This window comes from Poecilia reticulata, chromosome 17, assembly GCF_904066995.2.
Source record: "Poecilia reticulata chromosome 17, P_reticulata-male-v2, whole genome shotgun sequence".
Lineage (NCBI taxonomy): Eukaryota > Metazoa > Chordata > Actinopteri > Cyprinodontiformes > Poeciliidae > Poecilia > Poecilia reticulata.
The window spans coordinates 15,900,682-15,926,004 of record NC_088846.1 but is presented as its reverse complement, the minus strand read 5'-3'; the positions used below and the strand labels follow the sequence as shown (position 1 = coordinate 15,926,004).

Genomic DNA, 25,323 nt, shown 5'->3' with positions numbered 1-25,323 from the left:
GCATCAAACGCACAAAGGCATTTTCTTTTTCTTGCATTGATTCCCGTTTCCATTTCCTGTGTAATGGTCTTGCCAGTAATGAGTGCCTATAATGATCTGATACAAGCTGACAGGTCTCCATATTATCAGTTACTGCAGCTCAGAGCTGAGCAGTTGCAAATGAACACTGGTATAATTTAATGCAAGTCCAAGTAGAAGGACGAAACCTTGGGCTCTCCATACCCAAGTGGAGCAAAAAATGGAGGTGTATCAGGCAGTGGTTCAATTTATGTGGGTAATGTGGCTCACCACACAGGGTGCTATTCTGTTAGGGGGTAGATACATTTTATTTGTTTATTTATTTTAAATTTTTTAAAAACAGGGACATTTTTGGTAAATTGAATTCCAAGTGGGTTTCCTGTTTTCTGTACATGTGTGTTCTCAGGAGCTAACCAAACCTAATTTAATGCTTCACACAGGAAGCCTTTACAGCTAAAATGCCATCAACTGCAGTTCTGACAGTATTAATTACTTTAATTTATAACTAAGAGAAATTCTGGGTTTGAGACAGGACAAACATCTAGTATCTAATGGAATATTGATCATTTCAGCCATTAGACAGAGCAAATAAAAAAAAAGAAATGATCTTGACTTAGACTGGAGGCAAAATACTCACAACTTAGAGTTTGGATAAGGGGTGAAGAACTTGGAAAAATGACTCAAATATATGTGGTTCTGCTACAGAGTAAGCACTGGCCATACACAACAAAAGACTAACAACATAAAAATGTTTATACACAGTGTTTCACTCACTTTTAATGAATGCATACTCCTTAGAACACAGTGTTAATTTGGAATGTAAAATTAATTTCAGGACCAAAAGGAAGGAGTTGCCAAGGGTGAACATCTCCTCTGCAGATTAAAACTTATTGTGCTCAGTAGTAATCTACCATAAGATATATACCTGAGTTTTACTTTGTTTGGTCTACGCTGTCTGAGAAATTATACAACTAAATGTATTTTGACATTTCATTTGTTTAATTGTGTCTGTTTCAGTAAGAATGATAAACAGACAACTTGGTAACGTCTCTGAGCTCTGAACATCTTGTACTTCTAGGAACTCCAGGTAGGTTGCACTCCTGGAATATAACAGAACTGGAAGACGGAGAGCTTCCTGGTGATTTCATGCTTGATTTCTCTGAAATCCATGGCAGTTAATTTGCAGGGTCTTCTCTCAACAGGTTTCTTGAGACCCTGTTGATTATTTACAGCAAAACATTTGGTGATTCTGTGATCGCACCCCAATATCTTAGCAATTTACAAGAGTGCTGCATCCCTCTGAGAGACTGTTGATAATTTATGACTTTTTTCAGAGTCAGTTAAAAAAAATCTCATTCTGGTTTATTTTGCCTAAAGAAACAAAAGTGCCTCACAGTTATGAAGATCTTGATACAACCTGTTGACCATGACGACCACCAGCATTATGCAGCTACACAACACCTGCTGTGCTTAAATTCATTAAGCATTCACGTTTATCCAGTTTTATTCCTCGAAATGATATGGTCAAAATACTGACTTGTCTAATAACTGTGCAAGCAATGTAAATTTTAAAAACCTGTAAAAAAATATTACCCCCTTTTCAAAGACAATGACTCAATTTTCAGCAGCTTGTTTTTTTGTTTGTTTGTTTGTTTTTTGCCTTGGGAGGGAATTTTTCACGCGTCCACTGAACCTGATTTGCGCTCAAATTGACGATATTTGAATAAATGCATCTGATTAAATGCCACACATTTCCAACAACAAACCCGAAAACAGTTTACAGTTTGCAGCCAGGAGTCAGTGATGATGACACCCTGAAAAGGTAGGTACACGCTGAACCTCCCACATCTCAGCGCCACGCAGCTTTTCAGCCACATCTGCTGCTGAACCCTGCGCCCACGGTCTCTTCATTATTTTACCAAATCACTGGATCTCCTTCAGCACTCCGAGCGGCTGTCTCTCCCTCCTCCTGTCTCTCCGTGTGTCGGTCTGTTAGTCTCCGCGCTCGCTCTCTCTCTCTCTCTCTCTCTCTCTCTCTCTCTCTCTCTCTCTCTCTCCCCGTCTATCTACCGCTTCATTATTCTGCACCTGCAGGCAGCAGACGTATTCTCCTCTTTCCCCCTATCCCTAAACGTCTTTTATTCACCGCCATGACTTCCACGAAAGACGCGACCGGGTCGGGAAAAGTGGCTCAGCAGCAGCAGCAGCAGCAGCAGCAGCACGACCAGGTGAGTCCCAAGGCGAAGTCGCTCGCTCGGTTTGTTCGCCTAATTACGCGTTTAGCGCTCATTAACGACACATCGCAGCTCTGCCGCAAACTGTGTGTCCAAATAAACTGCACATATTAAATTGGTGAAGGTTTGTTCCCGTTTCATCACTTTTCCCCTCACATGTTTATACTTTTATGATGTTCAGACCTGCTTCAGTTTGTATGTATGCAAGACTGTTAAACTTCCGCATCAACATCTTTGCCCGCTCCATAAGCCACAGTTGTTTTTTTTCATAATAACAGCCTGTTTGACTTTACAAAAACAGATGAGTGCAGTGGTTGTTACGGAGAGGTTTGCTAAGATAAACCTCACATGAAAATGAAAATGTCCAAAAATCAATTGCAGGAGAAACTTGTTATATTTTGTGCTTTTTTTGTTTTTACTGTATTATTTAGCTGTAGCAACTCATGCACTCAATTACGGAAGGTTAGTGGTATCAAATACGCTATTTATTCCTAGATTAAGTTGCGCAGACGTAGATTAAAACTTAGATTAAAAGGCATTTTAATCTAAGTCATTCCTTTCAAATGGATTAAAGTCTTTTTTTATGCCAGAGAAACTGCAGGGATGTTTTCTCCTGATTTATGAACCCTAGAGTCTGGCAGGATTGGCTCTCCCATCTGTTGCTGCGCAGTGCTGGTCAGCTGCCTGAACAAAAACTCCTATTTCCTGTTGACATGAGAGACTTAACTTATTGTTAGATATGTTTCCTGTCAGTTGTGGTGTTGGGGTGGGGGGAGCATTGTCTAGTAGCAACCTTTTTAAAAAGATGTCGCAACTAACTTCACTGCTATGATAGGCCTAGCTCTAGCTTTAACTCTGTCTATCATGTTATCGACAGTTAAAGTTTTTATTTAAAATATTTATCAATGACAAAAAAAAAAGCTTGTGGAGAATCGTTTTTGTAGGTGCTTCTTGGTAACACTGACCAATAAGCCACCAGCGACATGTTAATTAGCTGGGCTCAGGTAGCTACGCTAGCAGTTAGCCAGGCAAAAAACAAACACAGTTAATATCAACTTTATACTCCCAGTGTTACTATATGAAGAGCAACATGAAAAAAAGTATGAAATGTTGTGCAGTTAGCAAAATTTTGCAAGTCTTTGGTCTACTTTTTTTTAAGCGCATGCATCAAAGTCAAAATGCCTCTAAATAAATATTGCAGAAACCGTTAGATGTTTCGATCAAGCCGTGGATTTTGTTGAGAATTTTCTTTTACTTTTTTTGATATAAATGAAAGCAGTTAGATGTTGTGTATTTCATTTCATTTTTTTAGTTGAAAAACATGGCAACCATGATGTTTCTACTCAAGGCTATGTGACCAGGAAAACATCATACTGCTCCATACCTATTGCACTTCGTGTGAGGGAACAGAGGAACAAAAAATGGACAAAGCTGCATGTAGACAACCAGACCACTTCTGGGTTTACGTAACCGTGCTTCTAACACTCGTATCATAATTTAAGTTGAAAGGTGTTCTATAAAAATAAATCCATGTTTGCCCAAATGTGGAGGGAAGCCCTTGACTATTGCTTTAGTTGTGCAACAGCCGATAATCGTCGAGTATTTACCTCTAAAATGCATTTGCAAAGGCTGAAGTGGGAGCTTTTCATTACAGCAACTGAATGGGCATCAATTGAGAAGCCTTCTCTGCCTCTCCAACATTTCATTGTGTGATATTTTGTTGTTGTTTACTTTATTGGATGATGTTTTCCCTATTATTTCTGAACATTTCAAGCCTAAAATGTTTACTTTTGCATCCCACTTGCACACTTATGAAAGCAGAACTGCAGAGTCAACAGCAGCGCGACTGATCCCTAACCAAATTCTGATCAAAAATAAGGGAGCATGAGCTCCTTTTGAAGCTTGAAAGAAAATCGAAGCAGAAAGTGAGATGCACACGGGTTCGTCTGCACATCGAGGCGGCAACACGTGATCCTCAGTTGTTATTCGGCACAGGCAGCAATAATTTCACCTCTGCTAAAAGGAACCATATATGAATTTTATATCCGACTGACCTTAGTGCTCTCTTGTTTTCTTCCAGTATGGACAATTTGTACTTTTGCCTGAAAAACAGTCTTGCTCTTTGGTAATATCAGTTTCAGATACCTTCCTGTACATATGCTCTTCAATTATGCAAGGACTGAGAGATAGAGAGAAGGTGAACATATCGGTGCCAAGAAAGGAAGGCAGTGATAGATTTGTGAGTTGAAGTTCCTCCTCCTCTAAGAATCCACAGTGGAGGATTAAACAGTGTCAGTGGAGATTAAACAGCAAATCAGTCCATTCAGTTTTAATCTAAAGAACATGTGAATTGAAGGATTTTACTTTTCTTAGCAGCTGTGCTATAAACTGTCCCTAGCATTTCTGCAGATGATGTTGCTACAGCTGTCCTAAAGCAGTACGCTGTTGCTCTAATGTTGAGTTTGTTGTACGGAAACGCGTCTCCTTAATTACTGTACAGAACGCTGTTCAAAGCACACTGATTGTTTTGTTCAAGGCAGCATCAAAACAAACCTGTTGGCTGAGCTTTGGTACGACATGAACAGTTCACCCCACTTCAACACAAATATGCCATCATTAAATCCACTTTTTTAGTTCCATTTTTTTTCTTCTTCTTCAAACTTGCATCAAGCTGCATCTGTGCACAATTATTCTGAGAGCATAATAGAGCTCTTATCTTTTCTGTAACTCGGAGTGGATTTAATTTTCAGCTACATATTTTTCAGGAATATATTCAGCCGAGGGTAAAAAAGAAAGAAAGGTGGAGGAATAGCGAGAGACGTATTTTGAACTGATCTATTCTTCAGTGATTCAGCTTCAGTCGTGTTGTTGTGCACTGCGGTTCTTCTGATGATTAAAAGATACGACGGCAGTTTTGTCCAGACGCAGGCGGTAATTCATATGCTCTGAGAAGACACTTTTTTTCCCCCTCTTTCATTCTTTCTTTGTCTCGTTCATAGACTGATTAAAAGCAACAAAACGGGAGCGACATGCAAGTGGCCGTCTGAAGTTGTCATTTATTTGTGGACTTGAATGTCAAAGCAATATTGGGCTCACTATGGTTCATTTCCTCTTGAGGGGCAAAATGAGTGCATGTCTTCCATTTCTATCTGAAGAGCAAAACAATTTGGTGCAAGCTGAAAATTTAAATGAAATTTTCTCTTTTGAATCAAAACCTTGACCAGGTTCAAGTTTCTTATTGAATATGTCTATTTGGTCCTTTGGCAGAATCAGCAAAGTATTTTATCTGTAGGCTTCATGAAATGGATCTAAATCTTGAAGAAAGACTCATTTTAAAATTTTTCATTGTTAGCTTTTCTATTCTAACAAAAAAGGAACATGTTTTCATGTCCACTTTTATACTACAGTAGTTGTATTTCTTCATTATTCCATGCGATTTATTCAGTTTCTCTAATTCTATTTCAGAGCTTCACATGTAGCTTTCTTTTGGTGGCTGGAGGCAGCTAAAGGAGACATAGCTAGGAAGAGCATGCCATTGACTGACCTGCTCTGTTTAGACAAAACTGGGCAAGTGAAGTTTTAACTTTTACATCTGAGGTTTAGGGCGTTTTGTCGAGCAAAATTACACAACTGTGGAGCATATAAACTTTTAAGTCCACAAATGCTACCTTGGGCAACACACTGTACAGTGTAAAAGAATGCCGCTCTGTGTCACATCCGTGAGTACAGTGTTTGCTAATTGCTGCTGTCACTAGTCTAAAGGAGCTGAGAGGGGGTGGGGTTGGAGGAGGGGAGCTCTGTAAGGTTGAAGTTTGGCTGGAGACTGCAGCTCCAAGAAGGAGCTTTGTGGAAATATGCGGTGCTTCGTGAGAGCAAGCATTTAGGGATCCCAAATGACTGCAAGGGGACTTTGAAGAATACTTCAAACATGCATGAAAGAATCAAAGCAACACTCCAGGCATGCCTTCTGAGAGGATAGCGCTATAACATGAAATAAAGCTCAAAAAAGCTGATTTTGGATAATGCCTCACCTTTAAAATTTTACTTTTTGATTCTTAAGAGACTTAAGACCATTTCTGATTTTTAAAAAATCCTCTAAATGATTGGACATGAACAGAAACTCTAAGGTGGAATGAGGTGCAGATAGATGTACTTATGCCCTAACAATAAAATCACAGCTGTCTTGTCTCAGTCACCGCTCCAAAAGCTTTTTTTTAGGGTTTATACACAGAAACACTGGTGTTTTGCACCTCCCGATATCTTGCCAAATGTTACAAGTGGATTGGAGATCTTTGGCATGTGCCCATTCTGGCTTATTGAGCTTGAAACCATTCATTGACTTGCATTGTCACAGACTGTGCAGAAAGAGATGTTTTTCAAGCATAAAGGAAAAAGAGATCTGTTGAAAAAAAAAGATATCCAAAGTGAAGCTGGAGCCAGGAAATGCTATTAAAGGCTTCCCCTCTGCTCCTTTCTATAGGCAAAAGCAGTAAAATACTTTTTAATATGCAACTGCTTCTGTCTCGGATGACAACTTGGCAGTCTGGGGCATTATAAACCTCACTTTGCCTTTGTTGGTTCTTAAATTTAGATAATCTAAACCTCCATATTGTGAAACACTCTGTTTTGGATGTATTACTCTTGTTGGTGTACTTGTACTTTCATGACTCTGTGCGTTGCACATTTCAATGCGTGCTCTGTGCAAAAGCTTTGTGAACAAGCTACCAGCTGTTGCCACAAGCTGGCAGTTAGCAGAACCTCGCTCGATCATTGTCGTAACTTGAGGTCCTTCACAGGACAAAGAGAAAACAATAATTTAAACATTTTAGGTTCGGGTAAAATATTTATATGCGACTATTGAAGTGGGAATAAAGAGGTGAAGTTTGTATTGTGACAGTGCATCTCTGGGGATACAGTAAGCACTCCACAGCAAGAGAGAGGAAAACAAAACAAAACCTGTTAAATTCTTTTCCAGACATTTTCCTGCTGCTTTAATATTAATTTATTCCACATAGACTGGGATGGATTTTGTTGCCCATCTGTTTTGAGGACTCTTTCCAATAATTAACTTCAGCAGAGACGAGCCGGTGAATCGATGCGCTTTCACTACTGGCACACCATGTAAAGCCCATGAAGTCACCCTTAGCTGTGGTTTCACTTGTAAAACTGCAAATAACTGAGAAGTTGTTTGTGTAACATCTCCGAGGAAAAGAGCAATGTTTAAAACAGCAATTTATCATCTTTTAGATGTGCATAAGAACGTGGTCCCTCCTGTCCCTCGGGGGTTATTATTCAATGCCAGTGTTTCACTTCACTTGGCTTCACTGTCATTTCACTGCATGGATTCAAGCTTCTAAAACTCTGCAGTCACCACCACCTGCTGCTAACCAGTGGAGCTGAGCGCTGCTGCACAAATGAACGACGCACTTTAGAAAACATTTAGGTCTCATGAAAAACAGAAAAGTGGTAAGGGATGTTATTGTTAAATTATTTTGAACACATAACTAACATTTCTTTTTCAATAACATTGGACTTTTTTCTATTAAACTCAGATGGAGAATCATTTTTGAATCATTTCCCAACCCCACTCTTAGTGTGTCTTCATAAAGACATCTTATAGTCAAAGCTTCCGACAGTGTGTGTCTGCTTCTGTTATTATCAGTTCCAACTTCGGTGATCCCTTGAGTTTTCCTTCCCACACACTTGGTAAAGTTTCATAGGCACAACTTTGTTCCTTTGAGGCCATCCATAATAAGATTGCGTCGCTTACGGTATTTTTAACTGAGACGCACTGGCTGGGTTTAATTTAATTCAGGATTGTCAATTTAGGGAGTAGCGTAGTTGACTGGAAGGATTTAAGTGTCTGGACCACAGAGGAGAAAAACATCTCATCACTTATTAAATCATTTATTTCCATATGGGCTCAGATAATGGCATAAAAGCCAGAGGTCTAAATGATTTAAAGATATTTTCGACATGTTGTGAAAGATTTACTCCGTGCACTTGCAATGCATCTCCTTCTCACTTACTGCACTACATTTGTGTCACTGGCAAAAACCATATCATTACCTGTAGATCATAAAAAAGTATGAGCCCCGACGTCCAGGTGACCTCATTGGGTCGGCTCTATGATGGAGGGTAAAGTTTATCCCCAAGTGCAGTGAATGTGAGGGAATAGCAGAGTCTGGGTTAGGTAAGAATAACAATTCAGAACTGGTCAGGGTCAGGCCAAATCATTTTCTTGTGAAGATCGCCACAGATTTTTCTCATCTAAATGTGATGGAATGAACAGCTGGCCTAAATTCACACGTGCCAAGAACCAAACCAAGTCCAGGAGCAGTTACTAAACCAGAATATACGTAATCCCAAATTATGACTCTGCTTTTGCCCACTTCTGCTGCTCCGGCTAGTCTTTCCAGTGATATGTTCAGCTGAGTTCAACTATCCATCTTTAAACAACCTGTTGTTTCTGATAATAATGAGTATTAACTACATGACACTTGTCCTAATAATGTTAAAAAATTGTTTCCAATAAGCTGGGAGTTGATGATGAACATACTCAGTTTTGCCAAAAGAGCTTTTACAACGTGAACAGATTACATAAAAGAATTTAAAGGTGACATTACGTTCCTGAAAGCAATAGAGGAGAGTGACATAAAAGCTATAAAACAGAAGGTCTTTTCGCCTTTGTCACAAACTACGGCTTGAAAATTTTAATAATAACATGGCATCCATAGTTGAGAGGCTACAAACGAGGTCAATAGCTTTAATGTATTATTTTAAGGGCGTAGCCAGTAGGAATAAACGCAGTGGTGTATTTCTCTATGTTTGTCTTGGTAAAACGCTTCCAAAATGTTGTAAGAAATCTGAGAAAGAGGAGTCCATTCTACAGTAATCCAGGCAATAAAGAAAAATATATAATCTCTTAATAAGCACGTAAAGTCCCTTTCACCTAATGCGTATAGAATTATTAAACTGCTAAATTACTTGTACTTATCAAATAGTTTTTTCTCTGTGCTGTTTTTCCGCCGTACTGCCCTGCAGGTCTTATATAAACATATATTATATACATATGTAGCCTTAAGGGGAAACAGTGTCACAATAAATTTGTGGGACTTGCTTCAGTACAGGTCTTTCTGACTGTCCTTTTGAAAGCTAATCTTCACCACCTGAGCCACATTTTTCTTTGCCTTTATTCAGCTTCAATTGAGTTTGTCCCTCTGAGCCCGACTTTCCAAAAGAGTTCAAAGACCGGACAGTTAAATCTACAGACAGGCTGATGCCCGGCTATTCACGAAGCAAAAGGCAGGCTGCATGAATTCTTAATCTCACTCATGAATGCACATAATTTATTGATGCCGTTCCAGAGAAAAAGTTTATCCCCAAGTCTGCAGACTGCTGCTTTGCTCTCGGGTTTGCTGCTCCTAGACAGTGACTACATTACAACAGAGCTATATATCATGTGTCAAGTGTCCTGTATCTTTAGACAGCAGCGTTTTGCCTTTGTTTCCAGTGTTCCTCTTCTCTATTGTCTTTCTGGAGTCTTTGTGAGGACTTTATCTCTTCAGACCCCATGCTTCCTCCCACACTTAACAGCAATATTAGTTCTTGCTGTACTGTTCACCAGCAGACTCCATCTTTGCTGCAAATTTGACTCAAACAACTCTCTTGGTTCCCTTGGAAACCAGGTGCTCAGAGATCAGGAAAGATCCATTTCACACTTCAGCAGAGAGACAAAGAGATGGTTAGACAAAGGGGAGGTAGGAGGGAGAGAGGATTAGACGGAGTGAGAGGTGGGGGTAAAGGAAGCTTGACCTTAAAAGATGTGCCATTGTTTGAGCTTTTTTTCTTCCAAAAACAGAATGGAAATAGCAACAAATAGACAGAGAGAAATGTTGTTGACTCTCCTCGTGGGATTTGTCTGTCCTTTGTAGCTGTCAGAGCTGAAATGGCCTGGGTTTATTTAGAAGCGTTTGCGGAGAGGAGGTGAAAATGGCTGTTCTCATATGTTGATGCGCCTCCTGTTGTTCTAAAGCACCGATGCATGCTCCTAGAAGACGATGGCCAAAATGAAAATAATTGAAAACATTTCCCACAGGTTTTAAACTTAAATGTTTCCGGTCATCAAACTAATTTTCTTACCAGTCAAAAGATGATACAAAAGCTGTTTTCAGAGCTGTGCAAAGCAACCTTGTCCTTTGTGAAAATATACCCGTTCTCTTTTTAAATCAAGGATTAAAAGATTAACCCAATCATTTTGCCTCAATTTTATGAGCCACACCCAAGATTACCGTCTGACCTGTTAGGTCAAGAAATCAATTTAGGATGAATGACAAAGTGACATAAGTAATAAGATTCATAAAAGCAACACATGACGCCCTCCATATGAGGAAATTGAAGAAAAGAAATGACATCGATCATCTCAAACAAAGTTGGGATACGCAGATGGGGCTTTTTCCACATAGTGCCAGCTTTTTTACTTTCATTTGAAAACTATTAAAAAAGTAAAAAATGGAAGAACTCTGTAAGTCGGCAAATAATCTTTCAAGGCAGTGAGAGCTGCTTAAACACATCTCAGAACGTAAAGATGGATTTTGTGTGCCTGTGTGGGATTATTCTGGAAACAATGCTAATCTTTTTTTATACATTTTTTATGTGAGTGACTTCAGCCTGAGTTTGGAGCTTTGTTTTAGTGCCTGAGTAGGTGGGTGAAACGCTCTATATTTCACACAGAGATAAACCCCTCTGCACAGGCAAAGCAATCAGAGTGTATGTACTTAATAACAGCAGACTGTTTGAGAGTAAAGTGCAGTTTTAAAACGCGCTCCGCTACTTTCTAGTCTGACTCTTACATACCCCCTTTTTCAGAATTTGAAGTAGAAAGACAGAAATTGGGTGAATCATAAAGCGACACATTTGTCTACATATTTTTTTTTTTTAGATCGTAGCTGTAAGAGAGAACATGTTGTGTAGCTTTTTCTGTGTTTTCTGACAGTGATGGTGTTTTCAGAGAACATTGATGACATATCAGATTCATATCCACACTCTGTGGGAGATTTCACCAGGACAGCTGATCAAAAGTGCAGAAAAGTGGCCACTGTCAGAAAACTGGGTCACCTCTTCACTTATCAAATACACCCGTTTAGCTGCTTTATTATTCTACATTGTAACACTGTAAATGCCAGCGGCACACATGGGGATTATAAATACATGCATCAAAAATGGCAGAGATGCTTTAACTCTTGGACTAGACTGTCTTTTGCACCAAACAAAAATAGAACCACCCTCTTATTTGCAAGTAAACATTTTCTGAAAAAGAAAGCAAGAGATTCACGACTTTCCCCCTGCAATCATTCCCACATAGGAAAGGATTTCTTGCAGAGATTCTGTACATTCTTTTTCAAATGTAGGCTGTATTTATATAGTAAGTTGGAGTTTTTTGTTCCATGGTGTAAGTGCATACTTCGGCACTTCTTTGTCATTCCCTTTGTATCTTAAACTCAGTTACCTTTCTTAATGGGCTTTAGTTCACCCCGTTGCATATTAATACTCCAATTTTGTGCCCACACATTGCCATTTCTTCCCCGTCTACTTTCTTTTCATACTTATTAAAAGAAATCCATGCACTTAACCATGATGCATGAGTTTGGCTATGCATGGATGTAAATAAATACTACAATGTTCAATTCAAATAAATGTATTTATTTAAATTGTAGATTTAACATATGTTATATTGCAGCTTATTTTAATTATTGTGCCTTTAATAAGAATTATGTTCAGGTAAAATCTGACAGATTAGAAACCCTGATTAAAACTAACTCTAACTATAATAGACATATACGCATTTCTTCACATAATTACTTATCTTCAGCTTCCTTTAAATGCAGCTCATCTTTATGTACAAAAAGTTGTTTGAGACACAACCAACAGTGCAAAATTCCAACATGGTGGAGGGGGTGAAATGACTAGCAAGTGTTTTTGTTAAAGGTAATGAAAATGTGCATGTTTTATTAATTTTGAGGTGTAATCACCAGCTACATTTACCTGGAATTTGTTTAAAGAGATATGTTTTTCTTCTGTTTTTGACTCTCTCTCTGAGGGATTCAAAAAAACAACACTGTAAAATCTGTCATTCACCTGGTTATGTCACATTAAAAAACAAAATAACTGGGCCCAGAGCATAACTGAAAGTTTTTCATGCAAATTGACTTTATCTCACTTTTTTTTGACAGTACTTACCATTTCCTCATCCACATTTACGTTCCCATATTATGTCTGAACTTTTTTGGAAACAGAGTAATAGCAAGTAGCTCAACTTATCATATCTATAGATACCCCTATAGATACGCCTAATACATAGGCGTAGTGAACAGGACACCTCTCTGAGGGTGCGCTTCAACTCTTTGTCACTTTTAGATCACAAGGCAGCAGAAGCAAGAACAGCGTCGTTATCTGCAAACTTGCCAAAGTATTGGAAAATGTTATTTCTAGCTCAGGGAGAGGTCGGCATCAGCATGTCTCACCCATCAAAGAATGATATCGTATGGGAAATAGGATCATTTAAATCTAGGATGTTCACCTTATTCTGAACACATTTTTCCTCTGCAGCAATAAATCAGCTTATTGATGCAACTGCTGGTTTTCTATGTGTACTCACTGGCTCCAGTATTGATTTGCCTTGCTGTTAGGCAAACTGCAGAGACAAGAGGTACAAAGGCAAAGAAAACACAGGATCATTTTTAGCATTTAATTGAAAGTAACTGGCAGCGTTGCATTTTGGAGGCTTCAGAGACGCAGTGAACGCTCTCTGCCGAACAGTCGAGCTGTCTCGTTTTCACCTGTGCATGGACCCCTCGTTAACTTGTGGACGGTTCGCTGAGCTGCCCCATAAGCACTCTCGCCACGACAGGCAGCCGGAGACCAGGCCTAATTGGTAACATGGTTATGAACAGCTGGACCGATACGGGTGGCTGGAGCTCCTCAGTATCTGTGAGCAGGAAGATTAATGTGGAAAGTTGCTGTTTGTGTACACAGATCGTGACCTCCAATTTAAAATCTCTAGACAGAAGCCCTCTAGTTAAACCTTACATTTTATTCTGAAAGGGTATTTATTAAACCATTGAGTGAATATAGGTGCAATTATTCCAAACTTGCTCATAAGCAGAATAAACAATTCATGATTCAATATTTAGCTCAGGTGTGATGCAGACATTTTTAATGGCCCGTTTATGGACTTTGAGAGCCGGGTATGTGACCTCTTGCCTATTTGGATACTTTTGTTTTGGCCTTATCTTAACATTCACAATTTTGTCTTATTATTTGGCCTAAATCCAAACTCAGTAGTTTACTTGTACATGTCAAATCCTGCCTAATGTCTCCATACTATATAGATTCAAAATGTCAGATATCCTGTTGTCCTGAACTGCAGCATCACCCAAAACAAGGTCCAGCACAACTCTGAAGAAACTTTAGGTCAAGTCTCTCTAAGGAATAAAGTTTTAATAGTACGAACATGTGGACAGTCTTACCATTGGATGGAAGAATTATGATCAGGCCTGCCACAATAACACATTTTGCTGGATGAAAAGTTGTCCCAGAAGTTATTGCCATAAATGTCATTTTGAGACTATTGTTAACTAATAGCATAAAATGTTCTAAAAATGTAGGTACAACCTACATTCTTAGAACATAATTTCTAAAGAGCATTTAACACTGGAACTACAAGACATTTTAAATGCATTTTAATTAAGCAAACCAGAAACGAATAAAATTGATTATAAAGTCTTCGTAAACAAACTTGCCCTTCAAAATGTCCTGCAGTAAACAACCTTTTTTATTACCTTTGTTTAAAAAAAACTGCTCTGCTCTGTGGCATTTTGGGGAAAATTGCCACAGATTTTTGTTGCCTCCAAAGTGGAGGCAACATGTTGCTCCTGATCAGACTACCGGTCTACTGAATAAGTATGTAAATGAAGCAGTGCAAACACCTAACCAGGATTAACCTGATGAAATGAGGTTTTAATGCCACATAGACAAAATATGGAGTAGTTATTGTCTGAACTGTTCATTAGAATCCCAAGTCTGGTACCTTGCACACCCAGGTTGATTAGTTAGACACAGGAGCTCCTAACAGTGTTGATTTATAGTCACCTTTTCACTTCCCACTGGCAGCCTCTCCGCTACAAGCGTCAGCCTGACCTGGATCCCTGCTAAAACCAGATCTGCTTTTAGGAAGAACACAGCCTCATTAAAACACGAGGCTGCTGCAAATCGGTTGAATGTGGGTGTGAATAGCTGTACTTTTAGGTCATTAGTGAAGTTAGAAAATATCTTTCTTCTAAAATTATCTGTCAATTATTATAGGCTATTGAGGATAACTAATGAAATCGCTGATGCAAAAAATTACAAATGACATTTATCAATTTAGTTGCAAATATATGTTAACAAAACGGAGAAGGGGAAGAGAGAGAAAATCCAGGTAACCCTTATTTTTTTTAAAGTTAGCAGTAACTTAAATGTCTTGTTAATTCGTGCAAATATGAAAAAACACTGAGAGGATTCGGGACATTTTTAATGAGTCGTTCACGGCATTCATATAAGCTTATTAGACTGATGTCTTAGGTTTGACTAGGTCACTCAAAGGAGCTTAAATGTCACTGTAAGACACTTTAACGATGCCTTAGTGGTATGCTTACAGTCATTTCATGTTATTTCCACTGGATAACTCTGCCATCACCGTATCACTGCTACTTTGAGAATTGTGTTTTGGTACTGAAGACTTTGATTAAAGTAATCTTTGGTATTTACTGTAATATCTTTTTTTCATTTAAGGCCAGTCAAGCATCTTACAAAGATAATTTAAAATATCCAGTCTGTTTTGATCTATGTTTTTCCACAGAGATAATCTTTTTGGGGATCTTTCAGGGTAACGTCTCTGGGAAAGTGAAAGAGTTCCCATGTCTTTCCATAACCCATTCCAAGTATTTACTCTTCAGGTCTTTGTCTCTGACCTGCATTAAGAAATTCTTCATCTTCTTTTTGCTGCTTGATTGATTTCCTCTCCCCCATCCTCACACAATGACAGGTACAAATCTAATTATACCTTGTGACATTTAGATTCCCCACTGGTGCAGTCAGGTTTTGTTTTTGTTTTTTAAATTAGGTGACCTTGAAAGGTGAATGAAGCACCAGGTTTTTATTTAGGGCTTCGATTGAAGGAGGATGAGTTTAAGTGCATGCGTTTAAGAAACAAAATGAATTCAATTTAATTTGGAGTACTTTGTTTATGTGTTACATTCTTAAAAGAAAAGTAATTCAATCACATTTTCTATGGTAACAATGCTGTAAGAACAAAAGCAGGACCTGTTGGTTATCATGGAACTGGTCTGTCTATCATTTATCAGAAATTGATTCCTCAGTAGAAGGTTTTTATCATTTATCTACAGACTGGAACCACAGATAGCAGAGTAATCATTCAACAATGCCATGAGCCTGAACATTGAGTAAATTGGCGTTTAGCTCTCATCCATTGCTACTTAGTAGACCATCTGTTTCGAATGGACACAATATGTTTACAAGTGGTTGATGGTGTGTGTTTGTGCCAGGGGAATCGCACAATAACAGCACTCAGATTGCCTCCATAACCAAAAAAGTTGAAGACATATGCTTTTGGGTTTGGGCCAGTCATCTTTGGCTACCAGTCCGCCGCCTCCCACATGTCTGCTCTTAAAATGTTTTCTGTGTCCTGTGGATTTTTCCAGTAGATGCGCCTCAAACAGTGCTGATTAGCTATCTACCATCTGCTGGGCTGCGCGAGGGGAGCGGCTCATTATTCTGCCCGTTGCGCCTACTCTGAAGCCGTCGCTCCACTCCAGCTATCAGGCAAAGCTGCGGGGACTCCTCGCACGCGAGCAGCAGGGAGCGGCTCGATGATTGCAGAGTTATAGTGCACGAAAAGTGGTTGAGTTGTAAGCATCTGTCTGTCAGAGAATGGGCTGTTCTACGGCCAATCTCTGCTTCCCAGCTGCGGCGGCACAATATGCTTGTGTCTTATGTGTGATGAGATGAATTTTAAAACACCAAGTGCATCCAAGGTCATCCTGAGACATTATGTGAGATAGATCACCCCGTCTCGTGAAAATGTTGTGTTTGTGAAAGGGCTATATTTTATTTTTTTGTGATGCAACTCATGGCTATTTTAAATGACTTTATTGTCCAATGACCATGTTGTCTTTGTATTTATAAAAAATAAATAGAATACAATATACTTTATTGATCCACAAGGGGAAATTGCTTATTTGTTGAAAGCTACTCCATCTTAGATAATAAATACAAAGTCTGTAAAATATATTTATACCTAAGAGTGATAAGTTCAAAATGACTAGATATAAACAAATAAATAAATAAATAAATAAATAACAAGCAATCACATGCAATATATTAATCAATAAATGACCTATAAATGAGCGCAGAAAAAAATTGAATCAATTAGCACAGACTTGGGCATTGTAAAGCCTGATGGCAACAGGCAGAAATTACTTTCTGAGGCGCTCTGTGGTGCACTTTGGCATCCCTCATAATATATTCACATTAATTCCAATAAGTATTTCTGAGCCTTTTCAAGGCATTGCAACTGTACTGCAAGAAGTGTGGATTTTCTATAATTTTATGATTAAAATGCAAGAATATGTTTCACATTCCGTTGTTGCTAAAAATGTAAGCATTCACATCAGAATTCATGGAGGACAAGGCGTAAATCTGGATCGGACGTACTTCTCTGGCCACAGAGGACAGCATTGATACTATTGTTTGGTTTATGGTCTCTTTATGATGCGATGGTCTATTTTGCTCCGGGTTTGGGTTTGTGGAAGTTCTTCACTTTGGATTCAGACTCAGGTTGTGATTCCAAAGAGGGTGCACCAGAAAGGTTTTTGAAGAAAGCGACGCACTACAGAAGATGGATGGAAAACATCGTAATGGTGTCTTGCAGAGCTTAGAAGTTAAAGTAGTGAATGATGCAAAACAAAAAGGGTGATTAATGCTTAATGCTTGATTAAAAAATACTACAGTCATATGCAAGAGTTGAAAAGGACTAATTTAAGTAGACAAAGTAGTGTTTCACCACAATACCAGGTATGTGCTCATATCTGTCTGTTTGTACCGAACCTTGCAATATTTTTCTGAACTACTTCAACAGGGAGGGTGAAACTAGCCTGAAAAGTCACATGTTCTGTTTTTTTTTTTATTTTATTTTTTTTAGAAAAGTTTTATTTCAAGATAGGTGTTTTATTTTGACTGAATCATTAAACTCAGCTGACCAGCTTAAGCTGCCAGGAGCACAAAGAATTTTGTAATATTTAAAATGTCTATTAACATTGTATGTGTTTGTCATGTCATATTTTTGTCGTTTTAGGACCTTGTGGGTAGCGCGCCACCTCAGAGGAATTGGAAGGGAATAGCAATCGCCCTCCTGGTCATCCTGATCATATGTTCTCTGATTGTCACCTCTGTTATCTTACTGACCCCAAGTATGTATCACACAACAAAACTCTGCTGCTCAGTCAACACTTCCTTAAAAATAGTACTCTGCTTTATAATGCAAGACAACATGACCTCCTAGTGATGCATATAAATAGTGTATTTTTACATGTCATTTACTTGCATTTCAAGCTTTCTGGAGGCGCTTTCTTGCTCTTTAAATGACGACAAATCTTGTGGGTTTACTCAAACTGCAGGAAAATCTCCTCACTCTTCAACCAGACATGATTATTCGACATATTTTAACTGCGCTATTTTATCACACCGGGCATCAGAGTTTCATCTTTTCACAGAACTGCATGCGAGAAAACATAGAAAAAAAGGAAAATAAAGGAAGCACGCTGTAAACTTCTGTCCCCTGAGACATGCTTGTGTCAGCTGGTGTGATTTGCATTAAAACATGTCATTATATCTGCTCCAATTCTTCCAACCACTGCAGATGAACTGGGTCAAATTTTTAACTCAGGGTATTACCATAAATGTATTACTGATATTTAGACAATTAGTTTCTGTACTGCGTGTGTTCTAATTGAATTTTTCTAATCGGCAAACGATGCATAACAATGCAGATTCAAATGTACTGATTTGCATTAAGTGACAAAATATGTGTAGTTTGGACATTTTGTACAAATTTTATAAAAACTGATCAAAAATGTTAAACGTCTAGAGTACTTAAAAAAATGTTGCACCAAACTAAATTTTTCATTTGACTACATATTTCACACCATTTTACATATGCAGTGTTGGCCTCATTCTCTGCCTTTTGATGTCTGCAAACCTTTAACGTAAATGTCGTTTCATATATTCTTTCTGAATTTATTTTTAGAAATATCAAACTTTTAGTTTATATTTTATGTAAGTTATGAAAAGAAAAATTTAAATCATCCAATTTTCTTTGAGCTAATGTGTTAACTATGACTTCCTGTCTCTCTGGGGAACAAATCCTTCCTAGAACAAGATAACTGGTTCTAGATTCATCTCAGCCAAGTTAAGATGATTCATGCTCATAGTTTGACACAATAACAGTTTGGGCAAAGCTCACGGTTCCAAGTTGAACTAATTGTTGATTTATCATGTTTTGTCTGCAATGAAGCTTAAGGGTATATATATATAGAGGTCATAACATAAATCGCAAATTTGCATATTGATTACGCCATTTCCTGGAATCCTGTCATATTCCCTCATGGTGTATTTGCTTATTGAAGTTGTTCCATATTTTACTTTCTTATCGCTGGAATTTTATGTTTGTAAGTGCTGTCACTTTTGCCACTCTTACTGTCATCAAGTAAGCGGTGACGGGATTTTACATGAGTTTGTTGTTTGGCCTTTAAACTGTTATTTCACTGTCAGAAACACACAGGAATACTGAAGAATTGTCAGATACTGAAAGGTCAAAAAAACAGCAGCGGCACATGCTAATTGCACATCTTTGATAATTCTGCGGCCAGAAAAACTGAATAAATTCAGGTGACTCATGAGGGAGTTGAATTACCATAATGCTACTCTTTAATAAAATCCTGACTGTATTAAGCACATTAGAAGTCAAAGCAATAATGCAGTTAAATATTTATTTTAGGGCTTTAGGCACATGTAGTTGAGCCAATAAATGTAGCTGCTCTGTCATTATAATTCAAATTATGCTTTAGACTTGTGAATTAATAGTTTCTTGGAATATAATGTAAATAAAAAAAATAAATAAAAATTTCACTATGGGATTAAACATTTAAAGTGTACCAAATTAAATGATTTGATTAAACTGTAAGAGAGTTATCTAATATAGCTACTGACGGTAAAAAATTGTTAAAACAATCAGAAAGCAGAATGTTTTTTGGAGCTGTGATAAGAAAATGAATTGTCATATTAAAAAAACAACAACATTTACTTTAAAAAGGAAGGGACGTTTATCTTTTTGATACATGTCGACTGTTTTGCTACTCCAGATTAATGAAAATCTGTTAAATTTGTGAAACACTCATAATTGCCATGCAACCATGGGGACAAGATGAGACACCTGTTCAGCAGCATGAATACACACGTTTTCTTGCACCCATGGCTGACTTTACACTCAGCCCTGCAACCTGTAAACTCACCTCATATGATTTGTCACGGCAGCAGCGTTCTGCAGGCTCCTGCAGCTCAGGCAAGCTATTTTAATTTGATGACCCTCTTCCAGCAGGGCGCGTTATTACAGACAACACCATGTCTTTGGATGGTGATTCTGTGCTGGTTTATGCACAGAGACAGGCTCATCGTTTCACTGGATAAAAGGTCTTTTAATGTGCAATGCCATTTATGCCTGTATTAATTGGGATGATAATGCAGTAACAGCTCCAGCCTGATGTCAGATCCAATTTTCCTCTACAAATCAGCCTTCTCATGCTACCCCAGCTTGCAAGAGGAGAGAATTTCTCTGATTTCTTATATGCTGATAAACACTTTACAGTGTTTGACGTGGCTTCACACATTTATTGCTCGCAAACAACTTGAGGCCTGTCAAAAGATTTTAATTATCCATTTGCAAAATAATACCAAGCTGTCAGTCTTTGTGATAGCTGTTGTTTCTAAACGCAGATGCAACAGAAAACTCTGAAAGACTTCACATATTGGCCTTTTTTCCTTTCTCCTGGCCTGGCTCCCCCCGTCGTTTGCTCAAACCGCGGTTCATCTGCCAGCTTCACGTCTCATTTTGACCTTTGGGTTAACAAGGCGCTGCCAACCTTCTGCTAGATAAAAACCCCAGCATGCTACTCGCAGACCAATTGAACAACGCCAGAGATTTCTTTTTCTCTTTGCATTTTGCTTTACTTTCTAAGTTTAAGGCATGGAACAGATGTTAGAACTACTGTGATGTCTGCGAAATGGCAGATTATGCTAAAATGATAAAAATCTCACAGCAGCTTGATTTCTTACATTCTTTTCTTTGAAAATTGCTGAAGGAAAGCATTTAGAAGTTGACCTCAAAATCCCTGGAGCTTTTATAAATTCTAGCCAAAATCTTGGTTGTTTTTACTGCGATAAACCAACGGACAAAGAGAGAAAAAACAATGGTCATGTGTCTTAATTAAGCCTATCTGTATATTTGATTTCCTCAACAGAAGAGTTTATAAAGCATTTAATATATCCATGCTTATTTATCTAACTCTGATGCATTTGACAGGTGAAGATGACAGCCTCGCTCATAAGAAGAAAGTAACAGTCGAAGACATCTTCGGTGTGGACCTTCAAATCCATGACCCGGATGCTGAATGGCTCAGTGGTGCGTTTACAGTTCAGCTTTGACATTTAAAAACTGACTTCTTTGTCAAAACACAACCCACACTCAGACAGTTTGACATTTTCCTTTTTGACTCACAATGTACCATTGGTATTAAAATCTGACACATTTTTTTCAGAGGTGCAGCTTCCTGAATAACCAGCACTGATAAGAGCACATGAGTAGTGAGATTAGCGCAAATTTAAAACTCAAACAGGTTATTTTAATCATTTACAAAGCAGAGATCAAAATCAGATAAACTCATTTGCATCTAGATAAATTTAAAGTAGTTCAGGCAAGTGAACCTTGCACAGTGTGTATACAATTATCTTTTTTTTTTCCAAATTGTATCTATAGGATGTAGACCACAGATGAGATCTAATTCATTTAAAAAGCTGCAATAGTTTAGCTTTGTGAGTGAATATGAAAAACTGAACTTTCTTTGTTTTCAGACTCATTAATTCCAGAACAAGCATAGTTAAGTATTTAGTCTGTCTCTGTAGGTAATACTGTTTCTTAGTCACATATCTGTGACTATTTGCTTTCAGACAGCAAATACATTCTGACATAATGCAGACTAATTTCAGCTGCAAGTTTAAAGAATTAAAAACAGGCCATCATAACATGCAAAAAATGCTAAGCACTTTAGGTTTCTTGTTGTTTTTCTGAAGTAACAGCAGAGATCAAAACTGTCTATGTAGCTCATCCATGTTGGATCAGGAAATTTAGCGTCCCCTGGTGTTCACTAGGAAGATTGCTCCACATTATTTTAAACCACAACATGGTGCTTCTTCTTTCTTACATTTTCTGCAGACAGCAACAAACAATGTTGTTTTAATAAAAAGATTGAGATTATACTTGCTTAATTTCATTGAGAAACCACAAACTTATTTCAGTTTAGCAAGATAAAACACAGAGAAAATGCATTAAATGCTCCTTCAGGTATTGTTTCTGGTTAACTTATATCTGTGTTTAAGTTCCATTAATGAGACTTGCATAAAAGAAGCACGCTAGAAATGCACAATAAAGTAGGATTATTTCAGTACAAAACCACGACAAGTGTTGATTTTTTTCCCTCTGTTTTTGCATTACAGATTTGTATAAATTAAATAATTTGTAAGTTGCTCCTTGACAATAGCTTTTTATCCACTAGATGTTTTGGTATTGCTTTGTACACTGCTAGTGCAAAGAAAATGTCTGTTTTCAAAAACCAATTAGATAAAGTAATTCTTTATACTCATGTTAAGTATCTTGTTGTTTTTGTGTTTTTCTGCTGGTGCTAATTCAACAGAGCATTCAAGATATTTAAAGAAGGCCCCATGTGGGGGTCAGTTCAATTCAATTCAGTTAAAAAAATAATTAATCTCACAGGGAAATGAGAGCTCTCATCTCAGTTTCTTCAAAGAATCCTTATAGAACCTGATTGATGTGTAGCGCTCTGTGTTTCAGATATAGTGTTGTTTTAAACCTCAACTCATACAGGGCATTTCAATCAAAATCAGCTTTATTTGCCAAGCATGTGAACACAAACAAGCAATTTGACTTCGGTTTTGCTTTTGCACTCAAGGAAGACATTTAAAATATACATTTTGTAAAAAAAATAATAATAATAAAAAAAAATTTAATTGTAGAATTTAAGTACACAATTCTATGCTACACCACAGAACTTTAGAAAGTGACACCAAAACGAGAGTGAGAAATTTCAATCTATTACTAAAGTCTGCCATTTGGGAAAATTATGTTTCTCATTCAGCTAAAATTAAAGTAGGGTGGACCAGATCAAAACTGAATCATTTAAATGTCAAAACTCAAGTGACTTGATTTTTTTTTTAGTCACAAGTCATCTAAAAGTCTTATTTAGGCATTCCTGGACAACAACAACATGGCAATTTTCAAATGTTCTATAACGACTTCATTTATTTACATCTCTAGTAGGTTCTGGACATACTTTTTGAAACAATGGAAAATGTTGAGAATTACATAATTGTCCTAAAGTGCAAACATTCCCTCTTCACAGCTACAGAAAGTAAAAAAAAATGTCTTAATATACAACATTTGTCAACATATGTCTGATGTGCCCTTAATTCAATAAATGCAAATGTGCAGCAGGTGCAACATTCTCTGCCAAACATACACAGTGTTGAGGAGCAAAATCTGTTAATGACACTGCAAGGCAACCAGACCAAATACACTATTTGCCTTAGTTTTCATGGCATGAGCAAAACAAATAAGAAATCTAAGAAACAAAACAAAAGCAAAATCTAACAAATATAACATTTGTTTTCTGTCAGAAAACAAATGAAGTCAGCTGTGCCTAGCTGCACTAACTAAAGTAAACATGTATTCTGTTTAGGTTATCATCTTTACTTGTTATAATCCTCAAACTTGAACAGAACTCAGTGTTAAATAGAAAGAATAAACTAATCACAAATGAGTTAAAGCCGTTTCCTTTGGACTTGCTAACAACTCCACAGGAACTTGACCTGGTGACATAGGAAAGCTATTCACCAATAAAAGCTTTGCTAAATTATCATTGTGCCCTTTCAAAGGTTTGATTAAAAAATATATATGTTTTTAAGTTCAAACATCTAGTTAGCAGCTGGAAACATTACACTCAGCTTTGATCAGTTTCAGAGGTTGGACTGGTAAAACGGATGCAGTCTGGACTAAAAACTGCTGCAAAAGTTTGGAGAAGCTTGGAGAATTTTAGCTGTCAAACTGAACCATCCAATAAGAATAAAACAAAGAAGGAAACGATCACCAGGAAAAAAAAGACAGTGCCAGATTACAAACCAATTCATCCGAACATACAGATAAATTAACTCGACTTGTAAGCAAATACCATTGTTTAGTGAATCTACTTTGTGGTTTGACTTACTGCAGTGGTTTTAACCACAATGCTATAGCTTGTCTCATTAAATGCTGTTGCTCCCACACTTCTCCCGTCCACAAACACACTTGCTGCTCTAGGCTTGTTTTCAGTCTGCTGTGTGTGTGTTGACTCTACAATTAGTCTTGGCTTTGTCTGCTCTACACTAGGAGAGGATTAGAGTTGTTTATGTGACATTTATTTAAATTGGAGAAATGTTAAGGGGTCTTATTGTGTTTAGAGGTGTTCAAATAAAAAGACAAAGAAGTTTGTGCTGTCAAATAAAGACAGATCCAGGGCTCAATAAAGATTAGCCTTTTACTTTGTGAATCTTCAGGCGTTCCTTTAGAGAGAGCATAAATATTTTCTTTTCCTTATTTGACTGCAATCCGTTTCTTCTGCGTCCTCCATCCAATGAGGAAGGACCAAAATGTCAAAATGTAATAGAAATCATAGAGGAAAACCCAGTCAGTTGTTTCGCCATCTTAAAAATTAACTGCTATTCTTTACAAGCAACAAAAACTCATTTTTTTTTCCAGTGTGTTTGAAGATGCTTGCAGTCTATTGTCTTTAGAGAATTGGCTGCGGTGGAAAAGTGGCAGAAAGTCTTTAGAGTGCATGAAAAAGGCTGAATCCCATTTACTACTTTTGGGTCGTGGGCTGAATTTAATGTTTATTTTTGCTGTATTTTCATAAACTAACTGCAAACATTTCAAATATGTTATTTGTTGCCTTGACTTTGTTGAAGCCCTTAGCTTAGCTTAACTTCTAATACCTTCTGCTTAAAATCAACTTGCATGTGTACGTCTGATTGAGAGATGGCATGTAATGAACAGAACCATCTGTCCCCGTTTTCTGCCGAGCAGATTATCCTGTGATTACTTACATTACCTCCTTATTAACATATAATTACTTACATTCTCACGTGTCTGCGCCCTTCATTTGCAACTGTGATGAAAGCGCCTTCAGCACCTGACGAAACTCCCGCAATCAATTGTGTGACATTGCACTTGTCATTTAAGTTAATGCAATCAGCATTCATTTGTTGCTAATGACCTTCTGATAAGAAATCCGACGGGACAGCCTCTCACTCGGGCGGCTCTCATCAATATTTTGTAGACTTCATTCACAGAGGTGTGTAATTGATCCCTGTTGCTCTTTGATCACTTTCCGCCTCTGAAGTCTCTTGCTCACCTCAGAGTTTCTCACTCACTCCTGGCTCCAAACACAATGATTCAACCTTCACATTGATCTCTAAAACAAAGAGGCGCTGCCGTCTGTCTCACTGGCGTTCTTGTTTTTGAGATATGACGGAATATATAAAAAAAGAACGGTGGGCCCGCAGTGGTTTCAAGTCCCATCTATTTTATTAAAATATGGTTTAAAAAAAAAAAACCAAAAAACTTCTTCCA

At 37.7% G+C, this 25,323-nt stretch overlaps 1 protein-coding gene across 5 annotated transcripts in view; it reads left to right on the top strand.

Moving 5' to 3' along the window:
• LOC103479583 (A-type potassium channel modulatory protein DPP6-like) overlaps positions 1-25,323 on the top strand; it is a 97,174-nt gene that overhangs the window by 46,835 nt on the left and 25,016 nt on the right. For 4 of the 5 annotated variants that reach the window (XM_081598135.1, XM_008434097.3, XM_008434095.3 and 1 more), the window contains 2 exons: positions 17,665-17,779; positions 20,947-21,045. In XM_081598135.1, coding sequence (XP_081454261.1) covers positions 17,665-17,779; positions 20,947-21,045 — 214 coding nt within the window. Of the gene's footprint in view, positions 1-1,894; positions 2,247-17,664; positions 17,780-20,946; positions 21,046-25,323 lie in introns of those variants that run through there. The other variant, XM_008434099.3, reaches the window with a different exon arrangement.